Source organism: Haliaeetus leucocephalus, unplaced genomic scaffold (genome assembly GCF_000737465.1).
Source record: "Haliaeetus leucocephalus isolate CR32 unplaced genomic scaffold, Haliaeetus_leucocephalus-4.0 Scaffold139, whole genome shotgun sequence".
Lineage (NCBI taxonomy): Eukaryota > Metazoa > Chordata > Aves > Accipitriformes > Accipitridae > Haliaeetus > Haliaeetus leucocephalus.
The window spans coordinates 1,366,508-1,392,211 of NW_010972575.1; the positions used below are offsets into that span (position 1 = coordinate 1,366,508).

Consider the following 25,704-nt stretch of genomic DNA (forward strand, 5'->3'; position numbering starts at 1 on the left):
ATTATTTAACCTTTCTACAGCACGATATTACAGATAACAGTTCTAGAGCTTAAAAAAAATCTACAGTTTTTTAAACAGAAAGATTAACAGTTATGCAACCTTTTCTTTAATTCACTTCATTGAATGATAAACTCTTGTTAAAAAAAGGAAAAAGTTTACACAGTTAAAAATGAAGCACAGGTCAGCAGTATCTTTACAATACTAAAAAACTAAATCAAGGACTTTCTTTTTAAACATTCCCACATTTTCCCTAAAGTGTTATGAAGAGCAGTATGATGGGAAGGGGTGATGTTGAAGTAAAGAGTCCGCTTTGTTTGAGAAGCCAGGACCCAACCTTTTAACAAACATCTTGCACTGAACTGCAGTTCTCTCAAAATTCCTCTTTGCAAAAGCATGCAATCCTGAACAAGATGATCATTCTTTCTGATTAATTTCCTCTTCCCTTTAACTTCAACCAATGTCGAACCCTTGAGGTATCTGTAAATGAGATCCTTCAGACGCCTCAGTGGTCAGGATTCTTTTATTATGGTTAGGTTATTAAACTGTGAATTCTTGGTCCACATGGAATAGGGTTTTTTTTGTTGTTTTTTTGTTTTATATATCCCCATTATTTTTGTTTGTTTGTTTTTTTTTTATTTTATTTTATATATCCCCAATAATCGCTCCTTAGCTAAGAGTTAAGAAGTACTTCTAAAGCACATAGTATGGCTCAGAAGCGGCTCTCTGGATCTTAAAGGGCCTGCAATAAAAATCCGTGATGGGTTTTTATGTTGCATAGTGATCAAAGCTGCCCAGATATTCCAGTGCGGCTCGATAGCAGAACTGGTATTGATCCTGGAGAAAGAAAGATAGACAACAAAATCATCAAAAAGCCAGATTGTTGGTTGGTTTCTATTTTCTTTCAACTAAGACTGAATACTTTGTGGCTACAGACAAATGTACCACAGAGTCATCTGCAGTTCAGCAATATTCTCTTGCTGACATCAACAGAAAACCAGTCTGAGTTACAATAGATGAAGATAGATACTCATTTAATGCAATAACATTTCCACAGAATGCAGCTTCTTTTTGTGCAGAGACTATATACCCACCTACTGACCGTATGTCATTCTGGATTAATATAACATCAGCATAAAGCTTTCTTCTTATGGGAGTGTGCTAAGATGCTTTTCCCCCATGTATTTTAAAATAAGTAGCAAAATATCCAATTAACTCTATAGCAAATACAACACACTAAGTGAAAAAATCCATCACAGCCTTAATACGGAATGCTATATGGAAAACCACGAGGTTAAAAATCATGTTAAGGAAGCAAAGGGAATCCCGACGTTTCAGTAATATAGGCTTCAATGAAGATGTGAAAATATCTTGGCTTGTGGCAAGAAAAGGGCCTAAGAAAGAAATATGCAGCTAAAGCACCTTATTAACATGAAACAGATTCCATTTCAACCTATACCTGGAAGCAGAGAAAAGTTCAGTGTGGTGAGAGATTTTCTTAGACCTTTGGTGATTCCAACATTTGGCATTTCATGTTATTCCCACCCCTACACAGCAGTCCTTTTGTGCATTTATGTAATATTACACACTTAGACTAAAATGGCATGTCTGTGTACTCCTTTGCAACTACCACTCAGGGTTTAAATGTTAAAAAAGAAAAAGAAAAAAAAGAAAAGAAATTGCTACTGAAAGCCATCCAAAATATCAAGGTCTGCTTATTTATCTGATAGTGCTATGTGGTAACCCCACATGGGTTATACTTGTTAAGAGCATAATTAAAATTCTTTTGGAGACCAGGAAAGTCATCAGATGTTTGCTTTAATGTAGTGGTGTGATCACTAACAGGTCTATTCTGCTTCCTGTTGCAACAGTGGGAGAATGCATTAGACGTATGTGTAAATTTTAAGTGTATGTGTGGTCCACATGGAGTTCAAGTGCTTTGTTGAATAAAGATTAGATTTTCTGGCAGGTTATACTACTGAATGAGAGATTTGTTTTCCACAAAATCCTGAAAGAAGTGAGTACACAACACTTCTGCTTTCAGCAGGGAGGATGAAGGGTAGCATACAGAAATAAGTCAAAGTAGTAGGAGGGAGAATATACTGCATAGCTGAACTCTGTATTTGTCAGGTAAGCTCCAAGAACCATAGGTTTTCTGTATGCTGTAGTTATTTCTTGGAACCAAAACAACAGAAAGCAGTCATTTTTTATTTTGCTTATCCAGAAGAAAGATGGTAATGGAAAAGAAACAGAATTAATTCTTAGGTTTGGTCACAGTAATTTACTTGGCTAACTGACAAGATTAAAAATAAGTATCTGTATTTTTCATGTAAGTTTTTATGAAGTTGTCTTCTCAAAAATAAGACTACCCAGCTTTTATTGAACAAGTTCAATTTTCTTGTGGAAAATGACAAACTCTGGGGAACCATTTTAAATTTCACAGACTTTAATTTAAAGGCCAGTGTCAATCAAATTATACTAAATAAATGTATGACCTAAAATGTTTCCCTTCTCTCACCATTTTGCTTGGTTCTCCTAACCTATTGGCTCTGGCTTAGTTGAAGTCTCCAGTTCAGAAATTTAGGTAGAAATTAAGCACAACTGAAAAATGTTTAAGTATTCTTTATGACATGACAGTTCCAAGCATCCAGGCCCAGGAAATCAGTTGATACTGCTTATCCCTCCCTTATTTCTCTATGGCACTCTTGCTAGCACAGAAATTATTTATGCTACAGTTTTCCTGAATGCTGAATTTACCATTATGATTTTCAGGCCAAGCAGCCACTTGCTTGGTGACACAAAGTCAAGAAAACCATGAAAATAATACAGTGTCAGTCTGAAGCCATGAACAACACTTTGCTCCCAGAACAAAAAGATCAGTGGATCCACCTGCAGAAACAATTTGCCTCCTTCTTTATTACCACACATTTCTGCCAGGAAACAAAGGTTCAAATAAAAACGGGTAATGCTTCTTGGAAAATGGTTTTCCTCAACTACCATAATTTAGGATTCACTACTGAAATGATTTTTTTCTTCCCCAGCCTGCAGTATCTACTGCTGTAACAGAAAATAGTCCTTGCAGAACCCTAATGGTAGATTTTACACTGTAGTCATATAGTCACCATATAACTTAAGATACAAATGGAAGCACATTTTATACAGTCTCTATCTGTGCATATTTTGGCTGTGGAAATACCCCTTCTTTTCCATTCCCGTCGTATGTGAATGCTGTCTTGCTCACCTCTGTCTGTACCATGGCTGGCCGCTGCGTCCTTAACATTTTGACAGTCTGGAAGATATCTACAACACCTTCATATCTCATTCTTTCTAACACAATGCTCAGGGTTATGAATACTCCAGTCCTTCCAACACCCGCACTGTTGGAATAAAAGAAAAAAAAAAGAAAGGAAAAAAGGAATGTTAATTGACAGTTAATGCTGAAAGAACTGGCTGACAAATTATTTGTGGTTACAACACACCATATGTATACAGATTTCTATATGGGGAAAGGCTCACTAAGCAAAATTCCACAGCAAACTACCGCATTGCATTCAGAAGAATAATTGCGCTCAAGCAAACTTCACATGCTACTAAGTACTTCCTGACTCTCCAGTCTTCATTGCAAAGTGACTTGGTTTGTTCATCCAGATATAGAGTAATCAGTGCCTGGTGAAGGAAAATGAGACCGTTTGTTGCCAATGACCTATGCTGGAATTGATGAGAAAAAGATGCCAAAATGTATTTTACTGCTTGCTTTACTTTAGCTCATTCATGTACAGGCCCTGTTTTGCACATCTTCAGTGAATTAGTTTACCTTCTACTTTGTCAGTGGATTTTCAATTAATATTGAAATTGTTCAGACACACTGTGATTTCAATAATGGATATACAAAAACCTTAAGACACAGCTTTTTTTCAAGTCTGGCAGTCAGGATCTTTAGTTTTCCAATACTGATATACATATACCATGTCTGTCCACATTAGTCTGAAATGTCTTCTTTGAATATATGGCTTGTTTGCTCTCTGTTCTGTCTTGGGTTTCTCTTATTAGCTAAAACCCCCAAGAAGTGATAGAAGTTCCTGCAATCAATAAAGCCAATAGTTGTCAGTTATTAAAATTAAACAATCACTTATTCATAAGGATGAGTCTTGGACAAAGAGACAGGTAACTACAGAAAAAAAGATTTTCCAAGTCTGAACTTGTATGCATGGAAATTAAGCACCCCATCATGTCACTGTTAATGCTAATAATTTCACAAGATTTTCTCTAGTCAGATAGACTTGGGAAGCTGGAGATTTATGAGACCTATTCACCAGACAGGAGAGTGGATGAACATGAACAGCAGGGAAAGACTGAAGAACTCTGAACGTTGATATGGACTATGACAGGGATCCAGTGAATTCTCAAGACTAGTGTGGAAATTGAATGTCCAAATTGTATGATGGTATTTTAGCGTTTGGTCTAGATCAGTGCACTTCTAGGGCTATTAAATATATGCAATTGGATTCAGCAATTTTGCATAACCTGTGTGCCTTCGGAGAGCTGGAGCCAAAGGACAACTGAGACACGACTTGACAAAATATCATGCTCTAAGTGCTGGTTTACCTATATGTAATGACAATGGTCCTGGACATCTAGAGCAACTGGAGTGTAAGGTCTCCTTTCCCTGATGCGGTAAATTAGAAAGCTAATGCTTAAGAAACATGCTGAAAAAATCCTGGAGAAATAGTATTGGAACCTGCTTGGACTTTATAGAGCTGACAACAGTGTCATCTAAAGCAACTAGCCCAGAAAGTGACCAGCAGAGTAAAGGCAGATAACCATTTTCCATTCTCCCTGCTCCTGCTCAACTATTTAAAGATATCCAACACAAAAAAGTATGATTTTCTAAATATGTGTGAACACTTCGAGCCTCACACATTAGTCACATTTTTATTATTTTAAAAAAACTACTCAGAACTCTTTAATTCAGCAAAAGGAGCCAATTAATTTGTTGTCTTGTGTTCTTAAGAAATGAAAAAGTATCTGGAGAAGCTACTTAATGAGGAAGACAGACTAATATGGAAAGATCTCAATGCTTGCAAATCCTAACTAGCCATCAAGTGTAATATTTTAGTAAAGTCTGTAGGAAATGGACCCTGTTCCCCTGACAGTGGCAAGCATATTTTAATGTTGTATCAATTCCTATTAGAAGAAGCTTAGGATTTCTAAAGAATGATGGAAATCCACATCAGTACCAGTAGCATTTTAATGATCAGCTGATTTCTTTCAGTGCAAGCCAAAGAGCAGAGTTCTACCATGACATTTAATGAAGCAATGCAACATAGGTTTTAAAGAATCCTTAATTTAGTAAATAGTGAAGTCACTACTTCATTATGTAGTCTGAGTCACCAAAGTTTAAACAGTTAGGAACCAAAGTTAGGATGCTTCAATGATCTATGAGGAAGCATTGGTGTTTTTGTTAGAGAGAGTTTGTTGTTAAAAATGTATCTTGAATGCATGCTGGGAAAGAGTGGTCTTCCTTACTCTCCAGCTAAAAGCTGCAATGACAAGACTATAAATATCTAAAATTGGTTGAAGTGAAAATTTTGCTTCAAGGTGAACGGTCCTTTGGGTTTTTAGCTATTTTTTAACTAACTGCCTCATGAGGTTAGAAATTTTAAAATTGTAACACATCAGTCTATTTGTAAAAATGCCAGGGAAGGACAACATTTTAAAATTGTGCGTGGCAGGGTTTTACTGGGTAACAGAGAAAGCAAACTTGAGAAAAATAGGAAGGAAACCATAGGGAAGTGGCATTGGAATTTGTCATTTGAAGAATTTCTCTGTACAAGAGAAATCCTTGATAACTCATTCTGGTACAAACTGGAGTAATTATTACAATAATTACACAAAGAGTAGGAAAGTGCAGGTACCCAGGATCTTGTGCATCCTGAAAAAAACAAGTAAACTTGCTAATTTGCTAGGTATATTTCATATTCATGTAAGATGACTAACATTGATAATGATGATTATGACCAATCTCTAAATTGTTGTTACAATGATGATAAGACATTTAAAGACCAAACCATGATGAATTATACTGGATTTGACTTTGTTTCTACTAAAATCAATGGTAAAAATCTCCATAATTTCAGCATGAAAGATCACACTCATTTGGAACGGATGCATAACCTACTGCAAGCAGTAATTCATTGCAGTCACAAGTGGACAAGTTTGCATCATACAAAGAATTTAGAAGAATACCATCACTCTGCTTTCTTATCTATGTCTGCATAAAGGCATAAATATTGCTTATTACTCCTCTGCTCTCAAAACTCATTAATATCAGGAAAAATAGGGTATGTTCTTATCATGGTTGTCCTTCATTTTTTCTTGTTAAATGAATCCCAAACACTGCTCTGCAATGCTGTTCTCCTTAGCAGGCCAAAAAAGTTTTTAGGCACACAAAAAAAGTATGATTCAAGTAGTCCAATACATTTATTTTTTCAGTCTTTCAGATTCAGGGAGCATAAGAAACTCTCTTAAAACACACTGGTGTTTTAACAAATTCTCGTTGCTCCTGGCTTTGGAAGGATAGGAATCTCTCTCCCTCTGTATATTCATAAGCTCTAGTAAACTTGTTCTTTTTGTCTTCATGCTAGTATTGGGGCATTACTTGGCTTGCAGGAAGGACTTGGAACCCATATCAGTATTTTGCATCTCTGTTATATAAATAATGATGTTTCATCTACTAAAAAATAATTTAATGCTGCAAAAATGAGTATCTAAAATCCTACTGGAATTTATAGAAAACAATTTATTAAATAAGAGATAAAAGATAAAGACATTATTTTTGGCCATCTGCTATAGACTCCAGAACACTGTAGAGAAAATAAATAAAAAATACAAGAATATTAAAAAAGCCCACCCTGGATTATTCCTACACACCCTGCAAGCTGTTTTCATCTGCATATCAATTGTAAAGGAACTGAGGGAATTCATCACATCAAAAAATGGGCAGTAGATTCTGAAGTTAGAATTCACCAATCCAAACCTCAATGATTTTTTGACAGGCAAAGTTTCTAAACACTGCTTTCTATTCCATTCCCTTTCTTGACATAGGTACCATTTCTATTTGTCTTATCTTGATTGCTACTAATTTCCTACTGAGGTGTAACTAGCTTATTTACAGCTAATAATTACCATCAACATAACAGCCTCACTTTTAATTACCAGTGGAAAAATAGTATCAGATATAGCAGCCTGTCATAAGGCTCTTCCTACTGCTTTTTGTGTGTAGCATTGCCCAGACTGTTTTTACCCTGCATTAGACACATTTTTAAGTGAAGAAAAAACTCACGTGCTTCCACATATTGCAGAAGAACCTTTTCTGGGTAAATGGGATATCAGAACAGTCCCCATTTCATAAAGCAGTCCTATGTGTTCCTTTTTAGATCTTCAATTTGATTACATTTGCTGATAGTTCACCTATGAAATTCCATTTACATATACACCTTCGCAATCAGCAATCAACTTTAGAAAAAAACAAATCTGCACATGAGTTGTTTTGAGGTTTTGTTTACTTACCTGCAATGAACAGAAATTGGTCCATCCTGACCAAACTGCTCTTTTGTTTTATGCACTTGTCCTATGAAGTCAATAAATCCTTCTCCAGACTTTGGCACTCCTTGTTCTGGCCAGTCAGTGAACTGGAACTGCCTCACTGTTCGGGACTGGCCATCCTTTAAGAAAAGACACAAATAAGGTATTCCAAAAGCATGTTCCAGCAGCTGGAAGTCAGTCAGCCAACAACCAGAAAGACCATTACAAAACAAGGACATTGAGATGAGGTGGGGAACAGCTAAGATTGTGTTTATGAAGACTCTTTCAACTGCAGTACTGGCTGGTGCTTTTGGACACATTCACTGGTGCTTTTGGACGCATTGGCCCAGCCCACATTGGTTTCATTAAGAACACTGTATAGATTCCCTTCTGCACTGGATAGGAGAGTTGTCTGATATTCTGCCTGTGTAAAAAGCATGTCTGAGGCTAAAGACATAACAATCTCAACAGGCTGTAAGATTTTTTTAGTAGAGTTATATTTTGAATCCTGTGGACTGCGAATTGCTTTACATATAGAACAGGTAGAATAAGGCCATCCAATCTGACTCTCCATTTCCTAGATATGCTCATCTACTGCATGGCAGGAATATCATCACTGATAAAGATACGTTTAGTCATTGCCCTCTTTGCAGATGGTATCTCTAATACTATGGTCCTTTCCATGAGGTGGACATTTGCCTGGAAGAAGATGGGTCAAGACAAGCCAGTTTTTAACAAACCATAAACTTCCCTTCAATTATCTTAATTTCATTCATTAACACCTGGGACTCAGTCAAAAATCAAGAAGGGCTTCCTCTCTCAAAACAAGTCAGCTGAAGCTGTTCATTCCCTTTGGTTAGGAATACTAACAGGATTGTTTAAAACTGCAGAATACTGCATCATGGTTATTTTTATAATGAAGCCACTGGAAGTATTAAATGCCAACTTCTACTGTATGCCTATTTAATGAATAAATGGTCAGGACACATAAATAGAAGAAATACAATGCAAATCGGTGAAGTAAATTTGTTCTGAATTTTCAGACAAGGTTCTTGATGATTTTGACACTGTCAATCTGCACAGCTGAAATGTTTAGAAGCATTGGCATAAAAGCATGAGCACATGAGCTACTGATGTGAACTAGAGCCTCTGGATATGTTGTTTCCTAAGCACCCACCCTGCATGTCTTCAAAATAGTCTTCTACTAAGTGAAACTCATGAAAAATTGAAACGATTATAGGAGATCCCCCCCAAAAAAACCAAGTTATGCTGGAGGCAAGAAAAATATTTTTTTTTCTTCTTTCTACCACAAGCATTCAGCTATTATGGACCTTTGAAATGAAAGAGAAGTGACTTTAAAAATAACTAAAGGAAAACCAATACTTTGCTTTCATGTTTCCTCTGGTACTGTAGGGTTTTGCCTCCCATGTGTCAGAGGAGTAAACAGAAAATGGGTGTATTTGCCAGCCACTGCTCCATGAGAGGACACATATACATTTCTTTGACTTACAATCTCTCATATTCCCACTAGACCACTGTGACAATTTAGTAGTCTATTTCTGTGGAATGTTTTTGCACACTTAAAAGAAAAAAAATCTGTTCGAAAACATTTACCCGATATTATTTCTTCTGGGCATCAACACAAAGAACTAAACATTTCCGACCAAAATGACCTTTTGTTAATGCAGCCTTCTCTCATAGTGGTCACTGTGATCCCATTTTCCCTCAAGAAGACATAATGAAATTGAATCCTTCAGATAACCTTAGACACGTGACATTAATTAATCAAGAAACCAAAACAACAGGTTGATTTCCTCCAAAATAACCTCCTATTCTTCTAAAGTAAAGAAAGAAACCCTTAAGTCTGACTCACTTGCAACATGTTGGTTAAGGAGATGGAAGCTCTTCAGCTTCTTCTGACCCTGATAGGAATTATGCTACAATAAAATCAACTAATGTTGTCTAAATTGTTATATTTCATGATCATAATAACTCAATAATCCAGTGCAAGTCTGTGAAAACTGTTCTGACATAGTTTTAATGGCAATAACTTTTGTTATTTAATGCTATTTAATGAGCACAGAAGCAATGTTAGATAGTCTGATGTTAGACTAGCATTAAAGCAGATTGGGAACTGATCTGGAGTTTCTTACACAGTTCCCTCTGCTACTGACATTATAAACAGTGCTGGTTTCTTTTAGTGAGATGCTTGCCAATAGCAGTCCAAATACAAATGCCAAACTTTATTAAAATCTTTACTTTCAAATATTGTGACAGTTTGCACAGCTAGTTATCAAAATACAAACTTTCAGATCCCTACATGCAGCAGAGGGCTTTTAATGTATCATCCCATTGAATGGCTGACTGGATTTCTTCTTGCTCCTTGCAGGGGATATTTAATTGTCTTTTGATGAGGCTGTAGAATTTATAATACTCTCTTACAGCCATCACTGATAGTTTAGCCTTAAATGAGACTGCCCCAACATATTGACCTCTGGAGTTTACAGAGAAAGTGAGTATAAAGCAGTGAGAAGCAGTAGATTGAAACAGTTACAGAGGTCAATTTCACCTTACAACAATTCACAGCTCAGTTTCAGAAATAACAGGGAGTTCCACACCAGACACTTGATGCTGACACCTACAATGGCATTGTGCTTCTTTTCTTGTCCCTGGGGAATAATTGGCTGGCTTGGCTCTGCCAGAGCACAGATAATATCCTAACATTACAGATGGGTTTGGTGATAAGAGGGAGAGAGGCTGGTTAAAACCACTGCAGCATTTACTCTTCTTTGAATACAACAGTTTAGTTAGATGGTCTCAATTACCGGGTGTGACAGCCATCAAAGCCTAACTACAGGAAAACTAGAAAGTACATTTTGGTAAGTAGTCCCCACTGCTTCCAGTAAATTTGGAAGGAGCTATAGTTTCCCAGCACATCTAGAAAATTTAAGATGGGCCTGGGAGCTTGCCAGTGCATTTTTTAACAAAATTTGGACCATCAAGGTAAAGAGATTTTTAGAACTTGAGAAGCGATGATATGTGATGGTAAAATGTCACAACAGGACTGCCAAGCTGCATGTATGCTTGACACTTTTTAAAAGAGGCGTATCAAGTCCAATAACACTATTTCTGGCGAATTAAGTTATTCGACCCTTTCAGACTTTTAACTGGTTTGCTAGCTGTAAGTAAACAGACTTTCATAAATAGACTAGTTCATTATAAACTCTTGAAAGAACTTTTTGGAAATATATACTGTTTGCAGACACTTCACTTCAACTACATCTGTGGCTTTTTGTTATTATTGTTATTTTGTGATCTGAGATTGGTGAACTATGTATGTCACATAAGACCTCTTCCAGCTTGAGATGGAACAGATGATCTATGAAAACTCTCAGCACAGTTGTAGTGAAATTGGCTTTGACTGTCTATGCTTACAACTGTGGTTAAAGACAAATGTTAGGAGCCTGTTCTTCTACAATTTTGTTAAGCACAAATAGGCTTAAAGAAGCTATGAGTCATGTGATCCTTACTAGATTTCAAACAGAACGAAAATCAGGTCCAGGGTGTCCACGGTTTCTTTTCAAAAACACACACCTAAGTCTCATTTGCCAAATTAAAATGTTCATATGCTGACTTGGTTAGTGACAATACTGTCTAGCTAATTGTCAGTAATACCTAATTTTACTTGAAGCAAACATTAAAAGCAGCAGTCTAGCTAACTGTGAGAAAGTCTAGTATTTTGGATGCTGACAGGCAACTCTGAGTAATCACTCATGTTATTCCTGGACCGTACATCCTGCTATTTTGCTTGAACAAATAGTATTCTACAAAGCTTACAGAAGCAGAGGCTGTCAGTAATTTTTCCTGCTATGTAGACTAAAGTGCTAGAAATCAGAAGTCTGATAAATGCCAAATATATATTTAAAGTTTATGTACACTTAATCTTAGATCAGTGCTCAGTTTTGGACTCAGAAATTCAGATAAGAAGTGCAGTATGAAAATGAGGATGCTAGGGTCACAGCTGCATGTATCTACTCTGCAGATACACAGGAGTGCTGAAAACGTGCTATGCCAAAAATCAAATTATAATGTGCAAAGCTTGTTAAGCTTTTCTTATGAATGCTATTTGCTCTGCAGTTTTTAAATCTCAATGTATTAACCTTCCTACTCACTCAGCCTAGAGGTTGGCGCAAACCAACATATTTACAGCTGTAAGTGACAAAAATTGCCCTCAAAAATGAAAAAAGGGAAAATGGTCCTCAAATCACCTAATGTATTTTAGCACAAATAGTTATTCAGGACTTTATGAAGCAGTGCTGCCCAGATGTTATATCTGAATAAAGTCAGCTGTTCTTACACAAAGGCATCTATTTAATAATAACTTTATCTGCTTTTTGTTTATTGCTTGTAGAAAGTACACTCCTAGGGTTTTTCTAGTAATAATAAAACTATATAAAAAAAAAAAAAGGAGGGAAAGAAAGAAATTGACATTTTCTTTTAAACTTATGTGAACAGGTGTAATGCTATGTTAACTTACCCTTGCATCTGTAACCTTGAATTCCCTTAGAATATACTGTGGCATGTTGTACTCTGCCATTGGATCTACCACAAAATACTGGTATCTGGCTGAGCGCTCTGCAGGCCAGTACTGGTGGCATTTTTCCTACAAAATAACGAAGCAAAATACATTTCCTGTTACTCAAGAGCACTACCATAAAACTTTTTTCACTCAGATAAGTGTAATACTCATGGCAAGTGCCATTAGTGACAGGAACATGAACTGTTTGTCTTGCTGTGAACATGAAGTTCCATACCTACAATAAAAAATGATCTCCAATATTGCATCGCCATGGGGTTCTCTCTGGTCACTGTATATCTGAACTCACTTATACTTCTGCTCAGTTCTATTATTTATCAGTGACAACTGCTGTCCCTAGCCTAATTTTCAATACAGAATGGAATTTAAATCTTGAGGCCACCTTCAGTTTTCTTTCTTCTTCCCTATTGAAGCAAGTCCCCCTGGCCACCGTCAAGACTCTGTCATGTCCTAGTCATGTCCTTTCACTAGTCATGTCCTGAATCATCTCTATTCCCCAGATACATGGTCTTACTCAGACTTCACTTATCACATACTGGCTTTATCTTGATGTAATCCTGTCCAGATAGTAAAAACTGCTTTATTCTTTCCATTACACAAAGTGGCAATTTAATGAGTTTAGGACTGTAAACTGGGTGCTGAAACTTTAAAGTTCAGCGCTATGAACACACAGAAGACATTCATATCTCAAAACCACCACACTTTCTTTTAATATTGTTAAAAACAGATGTTGCAAAAGTTTCCAAATAAGAAATCTTCATTTTTCAATAGACAGCAATGTTGTCTCTGCATACTTCGGAATATCAACATGCAAACTCAGTTGCTGAATCTCGGTGTGTCCCACAACAAAATGCCTTGTCTAGCTTGTCTATTGCATCACATCTACTGATTGGAAAACCTTACACCTGGTGATCAGCAATGCCACCGATGTTTCAAAAGGAGAAGGAACCTAAATCCTCACCCTTATCTTTGGATACTCCCATAACAATGACATATTTTAATAAAAAATCATTATAACAAACATTTTAGTAAAGGAATATTACAGCAATACTTACTCTGCCCATTTCTCGTAGCTTAGTGAGCATGACCACAATTGTAGAATTATGCTCCCAGAGCATTCTCCAGAAGTCTTCAGTTGTTTCTGCTAAAGGACCCTGTGTAGCTATGTAAGCTTTTTGTTGCCTATGTTGAAGAAAAAGTAAATGAAGAAAAATATTTTAATCTAAAAAGTGAATTGATATACATGTTCTCTGTTTATATGTAAACATTATCTAGAGGAAAAAATTATATACTATTAATAATAAGCACATTAAAACCTTATTATGAATGTTTAATCAAACTATGGCTTTTTATTTTTAGAACTTTGAGAGGGAAATTACTCTGATATTATTATGATGTATGTCTTTATCATTATTATTTAAATTTTAATGCAACTCTAATAGCTCAATTTTGTGTGCTGTAAAAAGCACTTAAGAAACACTTAGTTGTGCTGGTTCATTTTGCAGAAATAACTGTCTAACAATCTATTAAGTTGAGGAATTATAGCATCAAGGAGTTTCTTTATTAACTCCTTTTCAACAGTCTGATGCCTCCAGCAAAAGTAAGGTAGGAAGAAAATTCAGGAATGGAGTGCACCACATTTCCAGGCCTTAATATCCTACTAGTGGAAGCTACCACCAAGCTGTTAAAAGCCTCTGAATCAGCAGCTTTATAAGATGATGACCAGTTCATGTTGTTCTTACTTCTTTCAATCAACAGAAACACCTTTGTGGGTGACAGTGGAGATGAATGTTGTTTCCACTTATGAGCAGACGCTCAGAAAATGATCTCTGTAGATATGGATACTCAGGTACACCTAAACTGCCTTAGGGAAACTATACCATTTCTCTTTTATGCCTTTTTCTACCAGCTGCTTAAGTCAGCTGAGGGCATATTGCTCCGTGTTGTCATGAAGATGCTGGTGTGTTACACAACTGTTTATGTATAAAATGCTTTCGGTGGCTAGGTCTAGTCTTAATCAGTTTTCCAAGATCACAGGTTATCACCTGGACATAGAGACTGTATCTCCTGAATGTTATTTCTATGTATCTTTTTAAGCAGAACAGTTGTGAAGAAACAGAAGTTCCAAATCACAAATGTGCTTAAAATCTCAGTAACTTTCAGCATGTAAAACATACTGGGAATTCTCAATGGTTTAAAGGTAGGTAAAAATATAATGTTTAAGACAGAATTTTCCTGTATTGCATGGGTGAAAATCTAAACCTTTTATTAATATTTAAAACTCCACCCAATCAAACATGGCATGCATAGATAATAAACAATACTAAATTTCAATACTAAATTTTGTTATTTTCAATGTAATTACATAAATAATTTTGTAAACTTTTAAAACAGTCCACATGAGAACACATCAACATTAGTACCTGTATCCATCAATGAAACTGGCATTAATATAATCAGACCCTTCTACTCCTCGGATTGGCTGCAAGCATACCCTTGTAGACTCATACGGCATAATATTGACAAGGCGATTTTTGAATTTATTACATGGAAGATTGGCACTGATGAATCTTGAAGTGTGAGCCTTAGAGCTAGCAAGACGCTGTTGAAAATAAATTAAAAGAATTAAGGCCAGATGTAACAACACCAAATGATACTATCAGATTTGATGATCTCTGCTCATTATCCATTAATGAATAATTTCAATTTCAGATGCTTACTTTTCCATATTCTATTGCATTACCTAAATATTTGTAAAGCTTCTTTTAACACCTTATAAATGTTTAATGTCTGCTCCATTAATGCATATGGACAAATCTGAGTATTAAACCATTACACAAACATTTCAAGCTATTGAAACAATAAAGGAACAGCAGGGTTAAACTACCCTCACTGAACAGTTCTTTTCTGGACACCAACTGAAGATAGAATTGTACATTTTACAAAGGATTGTCTTCCTAATATAAAATTTTAGCCTGCTGATGTCTTATCTTTTGATTACTGGGAACAACTGGAGGACAGAGCAGGACTAAGTGTTACACCATTTGTTTTTGGTTCCCCACAACATAAAATCCCAGTACCTTAAATTCCAGTTCCATTCCTGTGACATTCTCGCCTGTTTCTATCTGTGTCAGCTTCTGGATATATGCATACAAATTTCTGGCTGGCACTTCGGTATTTCCACATGTCACTGCTTCCAGCAGTGCGTCGTGGATAAAGATGTATTGGTCCTCAGTTTGAACCATGTAATTCCTCTGTGCTCTCATTAGAGTTACGTGGCCATAAATATCTACAGTCTTTTCATGCTTTATTCTCTCTAACATGGCATCTATCACAATGAAACAGCCAGTCCTGCCGACTCCAGCACTAAAAGAAATGAACACAGGAGGGAAAACATGAAGGACTAGTCCATGCATTGTGCTTACTTTTATGGCATTCAAGTTTTAAAGTTTTGTAACACTGGTTTGAACAGCACATTCTTCTGAGTATGAACATCAGCTTTTATGAAAGAGGTTAGTGCCCTGAAATAAGTAAACTCCTTTAACACCCATTACAAGCAATTGAGAATGTGGAATGCTTCTATATGAGATCTTCGTGTCTTGCAAGTTGCAGGCTTGACTATAATAGAAATAAAACACATTGCAACATGTACTAGAAATGTATGTTCTTAAAAATGGAAATTACTGGAGATGATTAATCCTCTAAGAATTCAAGCTTTATTTGTAGCTTGATTTCTAACTCAAGCATGCTGTTGTTGCTATTCTGTTTACAGAGGTGAATTTACTGGCAAACAAAAATGTTTCAGAAAATGAGTCTTACATATTTCTATTGTCCTTTGGAGGTAAACTTTCTATCCCTCGCCCAACTCTGTCAGTGAGGCTCCTCCTGTTAACACAGTTTGTTCTGTCCTCTGCTTTTTCACTTAGCCAGGCTACACTGTTACTCTCTGCAATGCAGAGCCATGCCTAGTTACCTGTGCTACCTGTAGGCTGGGGAAATCCCCAGCTGGCCACTCCAATGTCTGTCTTGCATCTCTAGGAAAATGTAAGAAAGATCTGGAATGGCCAGAACCTGGACCAGGATGCTCAGTTGTCACATTATTTCAAAGGACAGGTTATAAAAGGACTAACATATGCTTAGAGACAAAGCTTGAAATCACAGCATTGAATTAATGTCCAGACTGCTGAGTAATATTTTTCAGGCAGAGGCAAAGTTACTGCTTCCTCACAGGTTCTGAGTTAAGTAAGTCCGTTGTTGGTTTTAGGCAAGAGCTGAAGGGAATTCACATCAATCCTGCTGAGGCCAAAGAAACTACTACTTCTTAGCTCTCTGCACAGTAAGGGATTCCTCATGAACAACTCTGAGCTAGAAGGTTGCTTTTCCCTCTTTGGTGGGACTTGAGGGTAGAAGAAGACATGGGTGAGCTACTGTGAGCTTGACACAGGAATAAACCTTGATCATGAAATATTCACTTGATCTAAGAGATTTAAACCTGTCTCAGTAATAGATCTACTTAACAGCAGTTTATTTTTATGATACCTGCTGTCAAAATGTGCCAGACTTTCAAGGAATTTCAGTCATTCCCTCCCTGTCTTAAAGGTGTTGTCAGTTACATGCATGTGTTACCTTTAATAACTCCTGAGGACAACATTATACAATCAGGAAAGGAAAAAGAGAATTACATTCTCATCTTGATGTGATTACTATTAGTCATACATGATCCTTTATTACACATGTGGCATAACTGAACAGAATGATGTAGAAGAAATATGAAAAAGACTACAGAATAAACAAGACAGAAAATATACTGAAGGTCTGAATATGCAACTTGTGTGCTAAATGGAGCCATATTTCCTAAAATCTCTACAGGAATTCTTTTATGGAGGTGTTTGGGCATCAACTGTACTGAATCAAAACTTCAGATGGATGACTGTCTTTTTGCAGCCATATATATGACTGAACTTTATGTAGTTTGATTTAAACTATTTGCATACGTGTAGCTATATAAAGCACAAGTGTAAAATATAATGGGTTTTGGTATCATTTTTATATCTGGGATCACTTCATGTCTGTGACAATGAATGATAGTTTCTGGTCTTCTAAATGCTTAACTGTTTTCAGTTAGTGACATGAAATGGAGTAAGTAGTATAGTAAGCAACAGTTTATAAACACTCAAGACATTGACATTATCTAAGTTAAGGATACTTAAGAACACCACAAACTGCCATTTCTTGAAAAGAGAGAGAAAGAAATAAAACTAATTACAACACAGCTTCTAGAGGACGATTATATAAAACCCAAGATTTCCTCACATTTCCTATATTTTCATGAGATATTAAATATCGTAAGTCCATCCTGAAATTGATAATTAAGGTTAAACTTCTATATCTTGTATGACGCTTTAAGAATCTTTGTCAGTTACCAGCAAACTGCATTTACTTACAACCAAATCTGAAAGAAGTACAGAGCAGAAAGATGCTTTACTCTCACAAGAGGTTAAGTTTTGTTTCTAAGATTCCATATTTACATATTGCTAATCACATATTCTTGCCACCAATTACTCTTCCCAGAATCAGATCCCCTTCAAACAGCTGAGGACTTCTGCTAACAGACCAAATGCATCAATCTCAACTTCCTTAGATGCCGCTCTGGCAATAATGAATCGATATTCTGAGCTTAAGAAAACTTACCAATCAATGATATTGATCAATGGAAGTTGTAGACGAAGAAAATATACAGAGAAATGAAATGATGCCTATCCTAGCTAAATGGGAGTTCATTTGCCTTCTATAAAAAAAGCTCTGCATTCCAGGAAACCTTAGTGACCTTAACGTTGGAAATAATAATGGAGAAAACCTCAGAAAATTGTCTCACTATTGCTATTTTTTTTCTTATTCCAAAGAAATCCCAACAAGTAGCACACATTCGTATGTCAGATTGGTTTATATAAAGTTTTAAACCATTCCTTAAATGATACCTCTTCGCATTCAGTTTTTATCAGCCTAACAAGTACTGGCCAAGTGAGAAATAAGGTTTGACAGTACAGATGTTCTCGGTAGTTTAGAATATGGTTCTCTTTCCTATCATGTATTAATGAATTAATGTTCCAGCACTGTTTATAACTGGATATGCCATTTTTCAGATCAAACGTTAAAAGGTTCACTGGTACGTGCAGACCACAACTGCAAAATTCCAACCCAGTTAAAAGCTTGCACCTTCAGCTGGAATGAGCAGTTTCCATTTCTTCTCTTCATGTCTTGTATTACCATTTATGTATTTATTCTTCCCACGAGCAAACTCAAAGCATACTGAACCATAGAAGATATTTGCTAGTTTACAGGTTTATGCAGTGGTTATGAAGATCACGACATCAGACCAAAACACATTACTATGCACCAATGTTTTAATGATAAGGATGGAGGGGCTGACACACTACATTTATTGAGGCATCTGGCTCCACTGGGCTCCTGACACACTCCTCTCGGGATCATTTTATCCAAGATATTTTACTACTTTAAGGTGTTCAGGACATTCCAACTCTAGCAATTATAAATGAGCCATGTGTCTACCAGACTACCCTTTTCAGTTTCCAGGTAAAAATGGAACCAATGCTATGAATATTTTAACTTCCTTCCTCCTTGCCCCCACACACAGCCTAACTCCAAACTCCAATAGCTTCCTATACAAAAGCAAGAAAATATCCTTATTCCCTGTTTCTCCTTCTTTTCTGCTGTCATACAGACTTAATATGGTGCTGATACACTGCTGGGAAGCCATACAGTTCGAATCTTCACTAATATGCCACTGGAACATCAAAAAAATTTTCCTATCTACTTTCTGCTAAAGATGATAATTTAGCTAGTGAGAATAATTTCACAAATTAATTCTACACTTGTTATTGAATTTCCTGTCTTTGTTGTTTGCGTCTTTTTTTGTTACTGTCAAACTTACAATTAAAAAAAAAAAAAATCATTTCAGCCAGTGAAAGATACTGTTAAGTTTACAAGCTGAAAACCTAAGCAATCTACTAAATAGGCATGCCTACTAGGAAACTGTTATTGCTTCAGATATTACCATTTATCCTATTATAACATTTGTTTTCAATTTCTAAAAAAATGACTGACTCAGTCCCATGAGCTGAAACATGTTTAATGTCCTGTGATGCAACACAGCTGCAATTCACAGAAAGAAAAATTAAGAGGCATAAGGGGGCCATTCCGCGTTAAAATCACTGTATGGATGTGTTAAAGGTTGGCTTTTGTGATTAATTTGTAGCTGTTTAAATGATGACCCTTTACTGATACTTCAGTGGTTTGGCAAAGGAAGGCAGTGTAATTGCCAGTATTCACAGATCATTTAATTGGAAGCAAAGACAGTAAAATATGGACCAAAAATCATTTAAGACATTTTTGACTCATATCAGGGGAAAATTTTATTGAATATTACAGTTTCAGATTGAATGAAGCTTGCATTTATGAACTGAAAGTACATAAAATTGCTTGTGATATGGGAAACATATAAAAATGCCTGGATTTTACTAAGGAATTTCATATGATTAGTTAGATTCCAATCCCACAGAAATTCTGTAGTAGTTCTGACAAGGGCAATATTTAGATTATTTTCTCCTTTTCCTGTTAGGAAATTAGAACACAGTGGAAAATCACCCCTCTGTCCAGGAAGCAGCAAAAAAGGCCCTTATGAAACCATTGCACATCCTTTTGAAGGGATACATCTGACTGAAATAGCATAAAGACTTTGTGTAAAGAGGTAAATTTAAATTACAATTTAGAAGAGATACCTGACTGCTTCAAGAATTCTGGTACCAGCTTATAAGAGACCTTTGAGAATTGATCTGCAAGTGCGCAATGACTTTCTTTTCTTCTCACTGTGGTTATTGTTGGATACCAGCAATCAAGTATGGTATACAACACATTTTTAGGTATAATGCTTCACTGAACAACAGACTTTAGCCATTGTGTTTTCTTCATCTCTATGCTATCCATGGAAGCAACAATATTTGTCATTAAAGTCATATAAAGATTCTTAAAAAGATTAAGGTAAGAAAAAAAAATCAGAAAACAGGAGATTTCACTACAAGTAGATAAAGCTCAATCTAGTGCTCCTCAGGGTTTTCATAGATAGCTGGCAAAAGCATAGGAGGCTCACAAATCAAAAGTCAGCCTTAGATCTTTCTTCCTTTACTAAGCCTTATGAAGATTTTCGTTTCAGTCTGTATGTTCTCAGAATTCTGCCATCACCATAAATTCTTCAAATATAACTGCCCCAGATTTAGGCCCAAGTTTTTCTAATATGAGGTTGCAGAAGTGTTATAATGTTCAGGACGTAAATCTGTTCTTCACCTAATCCTGAGTTCAGCTCTGGAGATATCAAGCACAAGAAGCTGTCTTGCCAGATTGTAACATGAACACAAACAAACTCTCAAATACTAAAATACACAGAATCAAAACTCCAAGAAATTTCTCTAACAAATCCCATGTACAGGGAATAATTGTTTATTAAAATAATTTTAAAAGCTAAGTTTTCCATGCAGGATAAAAATGTAGCATTAGTAATGTTCAACAAAACAAAACAGAAATGTTTTAAGAGACACTTCTGACAAAGTCATTCCATTACAGTGGTTCAAATCCCCTCACCTGACTTTAAATCCAGGTCTGTCATGAGCCAGAACTTTACAGAAATGCAGAAGGACTCCTACATAGCTTCAAAGAAATACAGGAATGTAGCTGTGGAAGTGCATAATGTAAAGCAACTCCACTAACTGATAGCTCAAAAGTGTTAGAAATAATTTACATGTTAGCAGTGGAGGAAGATGTACCATGTTGCCCTATGAAAGTAAAAGATATTTAAGTAGTTCATTAATGTAATGGAGTGAAGGAAAATAACATCTCAAACCACAAATATTACAGCCACAGGTAACTTCTGAGCACTCTTTTAAAATGTGACAGCCATTTACCTGAAGTTACAGTTTTTTCACTGCAAATAGATCTAGGAGGTTTCTGTAGAACTAATTAGAAGGATTTTGTGTGATATCTTCAGTCACTCTCACACTCACCACCCTGTGTATCCACTATTTACTGAAGGATTCCAAATTTTCCCTTGAATCCATTCTGAGGCATGTTGCATGCCAAAGGACTGCCCCTGCACTCCTCCACAATGAGCAGTGTGGCCCATCTCAAAAATGGTAAGGAAATCATAAGGTTGAAGAAACAAACCTATCAAAGAGGATGACAATGTATGAAGGGGAGGTTAATCAAACCACATAACTCACCTTGGAGCAGAGAAGACTCAAGAGAAAGTGAGATATGAAAGAAGAGCATAAAACCATGTGTTAAGTAGAAGAGGTGAAAAGGAAATGACTATTCATTTTTTGCTTGTAATACAAGAAATATGATCATGAAACGAAATGATGAGACAGAGAATTTAAAACAAACAGGAAGTAGTTTTTCATGCAGTACATAATTAAATTGTGAAACTCATTGTTGCAGAATACCATGGATGCCAAAAAGAAATTCATGGAAGAAAGGACCCATTAAGGGTTATTAACCAACAAGTTACAGACACAACTTCTCCTACAGAAATCCTTTTATTAGACGTTTCTGGAATTTGCATAGGGACTCTAGGAAAATAACATTCTAGACATGTCCTGGGAGAGAAGCTTAAAGTCACTGTCTAAATTTGGTCTCATAGTCCCACATACTTAAAAGAAAGCACAAGTATTCCACCCCCCGGATCTGCTAACCAGATCATCCAGACCTCTTCCTTTCCATCAACACTTCTGCCTTTGGCTACCTGACACTCTTAGGAACTATACCATTGAAAAGGGAGAGCACTATTTCTGATCCTTGTTTTTTCTTCCTTAAAAGGGACAGAATACCACAGAGCACTTCTGCCTGCTTCTTTCCTGAAATCATAAATTGTTCGTGAAAAAAAGATCTCTTACTGTTCTGCTTGTGAGATGGAATATAGAGGAAATGACAAAATATGACAGCTGAAAAGTTCATCGACCCTATTTCATACCACTTCTTTTTCTTATCTTGGTTTCCTTTCAGAGTTGGTTGTTGATTTTATATAGCAATACATGCCATAATCCTGCTTTTCATAGAGGATTCTTATATATACACCTTACTGTAAATCACTATATCACCCGATTTCTTCAATTACTCAGATATATAAAGAAAAGAAATTAGAATAGACTGTATTTCTCTATACTATCTGTGCACAAGGATTTACTGTGATTTTTTATTTCAAAATTAATCCAGTTCTCAGATATTGTCCTTATTTTCCTACTTGTCTAAATACAATCTTATAAATTGCATACTGCGTTCTGTATTTAGCATCAAAGAGTAACTATCCTAAATATATCTTCTCTGTGAGACTTGTTGAGTTTCAGTGTATATTTTACAATCTTTGTACTGTACAATGAATTCACAAAGCATTCTTGTCATTATGCATTCCACTAAAGAAAGATCTAAAATTGACTGAAGTAGAATTTAGAAAAAGAATGTATTTTGAGGATAATTTTAAAAACACATCTTACTGTGACTAGTTACCTTCACTTAAATACAGATCTATGCATGAACAGCTGTAGTAAATACAGAAAATGATACTCCTGGGTAATTTATGAGAGGAAGTACACTGCGATCCTATCATCAATAAATAAAAGTGAAGATTACAGCACAGCAAAGAAGTCAATGAGCAGAAATTACGCTGCTTGCCGCTAACAAGCACTCCTTGCCTTCTTTGCATTTCAACCTGTTTTGCGTTCTCAGGGTGGAATGTTTTGAGGAGTTGTTTTGTACTTTTGCATATTTCTGTGCTTTGATTACATTTTCATGTGGAACATGTAGAAGAGCTATTACCCTGTCTGTGTGGGAAATAGGAAGGTGAACTGATGCTATCTGAAAATGAATTACAGAAGGTGGGAAGAAATGCGTTCTGCAGTACTGGATAACAAGATGACCTTGAAAGTACTTGCTGAACACTAAGGTACTTCCCAGTTTCAGTGTCCTTCTGGACTCCTCCCCAATTCTAGGTGTTTGTATACCTACTGTGGTCAACAATTGTTTCTTTTCCTTAACACCAGCTGCCCTCAAGATCCCTGTTTCTAAAGCCAGAAGACTACCATTTGCCATTTGTTATGCTTGAGTTTTAGACTGACAGGACAGTGATGAGGTCTCAGATTGTCATCTGGACACAGTACTTCATCTGGTAAGTACAAAGCAAAAAAGACATAGTACCAGGTCTTCTCAGTCCACGTTAGCTTTTTTTTCAGTACCAATCACAGTTCAAAGCACTAAATGAACTGGGCTTTACATGTCTACAAATCCTTTTTCATCTTTTTTTTTCCTACTTTGAAATCTTGGAAATAACCAGAAATGAGTCCTCAGGCTTGAAGCTGATGGGACTTTAGTAGCAGGCTTACTGTTTTGGATCTCCACCTCAACATCTCTTCCTTTTCCATGAAGAACTGATATATCTAGAGGATACATTCAGAATATGAGAGAAACGTGATCTTGCCACCTTAGATTTGGTTTAAACTGAAATGGTTGCAATATGGTAATAATGCAGTGAGATGTTACACAGCAGAAAATAGAGGAGAAAAAACTATGAGGTTTCTCTGAAGAGCTCATAACAAGGCTCTTGTTAGGCCTCTGTTTTCTTAGACCAAGTGTTGAAAAGAATAAACACCCTTTTTGGTATCTCTGACAATACTCCACTGACAGCTGAAGAGCTTGATTACTGGTACTACTTCTGATGTTTATTTTCTATAACCTTAGCAGTCTTTATACCACCATGAATTCTCTGTAACATAGTAGAAAATCAGGTTGTGAGAGGTTAATACCACTGATCATTTCACATTTCTTAATCAAAATTTGTCATTTAGAGGTTGGACACTAATCTCTCTCTTTTACAGGATTTTGAACTTTAGAACAAATACTGTGGACAAGTTATAATGAAGATCTTGGGGGATTTGGTGGAGAAGCTTCAAAGTAGCTGTAAAATGAGCTTGGATAGTATTATGCTAATTTTTAAACCATTAAAAAGTATTTTTAAAATTCAGGTGACAAAAAAAAATAGGCACCACTTGGAAGAGCAGTCATTGACAAAATCTGATAGTAACTGATGAGACTGTGAAGTAAGTCTACGAAAGTATGAAAAACGAAGAAAGATTAATATTCAGGGCAGAATACTGATTGGAAAGCCTCCACGGAAAGATAACACGACTATTTTTAAAGCTGCATTTTACTTCTAGAGACACAGGGAGATGATTTAAAGAGGCTTTCATGCTGATTACTTCAGATAAAAATACAGCCTGTTTGAAGTTAGCCAAACATGCCGGGTAGCCAAGTTGATGCAATGTGTTCCAGTATATTGTGTGTCCATGGATATTCTGGAATTTACTGTAGGTACAGCTGGGAAATCTCAGAGATACCCCTTTCCAGAATTCAGCTATTGCGTTATAAAAATATTTTCGCATTTCCTGCAGATGGCTGGGTTCTTTTCTTCACTCATAATTTTAATTCAGAATTCATTACAGACAGCTGCTGGCTGTGATAGAACCTAATTGCTCTTTTACTAGATTCAGCTGCAAGCAGTCAGATTTCCTTTTCCTTTGTAGACTATATTATATATAAACATGGGTGGGGAGAAAAATAACCAATTAACTAAATACATATGGATAAAATGACTCACTAAGAGCACTGATCAAATAATGTATCAAACTACAGCTTAGGTCAAAGGAAATTACAGGCCTTGTAGGACATGATAATATATATATGGAAATAATTATCAGCACCAACATATTTGTAATTTGAGATAACACATGGAAAAGGCATTGCTTCTGTTAAAAATTTTTACAGAAAATTATTACATTTTAATAAGGGGCAGGTTACTTCACTGAGTGAAAAGTCATCAGTCTTCAGGAGACCTGCTCAGTCAAAACCATTTGCTGGCCAAATCCAAGTCAGGACTCAGTACCTCCACTGGACAACTTAGCAAGAAGATGTGGCATAATTCTGGAACTATTTTTGGTGCCTTACCTCTTATTATAAAAAAAATAAAAAGAATGAGGACTAGTTACTGTTACTAAGGCTACACAAAAAGGGTACATCACAAATAAGGGAGCAGAGACAGCCATCGAAAAGACTAGGGATGTGAGGATTCCCTGCCATCTCCCTCCATATGACAAGTACTGAAAGAGGTTAGTATATTTTGCTGTCCTAGTTTGCTACGATGGATGAACACAAGGGAAAGTTGTAGACATGTAAAACAAGAAACAGCATTAAAGAATGTTTTTTTTTTCTCCCTTTATCCAAAGACATTTAGTGAAATGAAGAGATATGTTTAAATAACAATATATGGGTATCTTCTAATATGATGTACGAAACTTCATGTCAGAGAATAATACTTAGACAAGGAAAAACATCAAAGATAAGACTGTCTGGTTTTGTTCTTTAAAATGTGTGTATTATCAAGAATATGAACAATAAAGTATCCCCCAGTT

General features: G+C 36.1%; 1 protein-coding gene across 2 annotated transcripts in view; it reads right to left on the bottom strand.

The window, feature by feature from the left end:
- Nucleotides 1-630: 630 nt before the first annotated feature.
- PTPRD (protein tyrosine phosphatase, receptor type, D) overlaps nt 631-25,704 on the bottom strand; it is a 290,979-nt gene continuing 265,905 nt past the window's right edge. For both annotated transcript variants that reach the window (XM_010586057.1, XM_010586056.1), the window contains 7 exons: nt 15,259-15,544; nt 14,602-14,780; nt 13,234-13,360; nt 12,119-12,244; nt 7,567-7,721; nt 3,239-3,374; nt 631-834 (listed from right to left, as the gene is read on the bottom strand). In XM_010586057.1, coding sequence (XP_010584359.1) covers nt 766-834; nt 3,239-3,374; nt 7,567-7,721; nt 12,119-12,244; nt 13,234-13,360; nt 14,602-14,780; nt 15,259-15,544 — 1,078 coding nt within the window. In that variant the 3' untranslated portion in view covers nt 631-765. The remainder of the gene's footprint in view (nt 835-3,238; nt 3,375-7,566; nt 7,722-12,118; nt 12,245-13,233; nt 13,361-14,601; nt 14,781-15,258; nt 15,545-25,704) is intronic.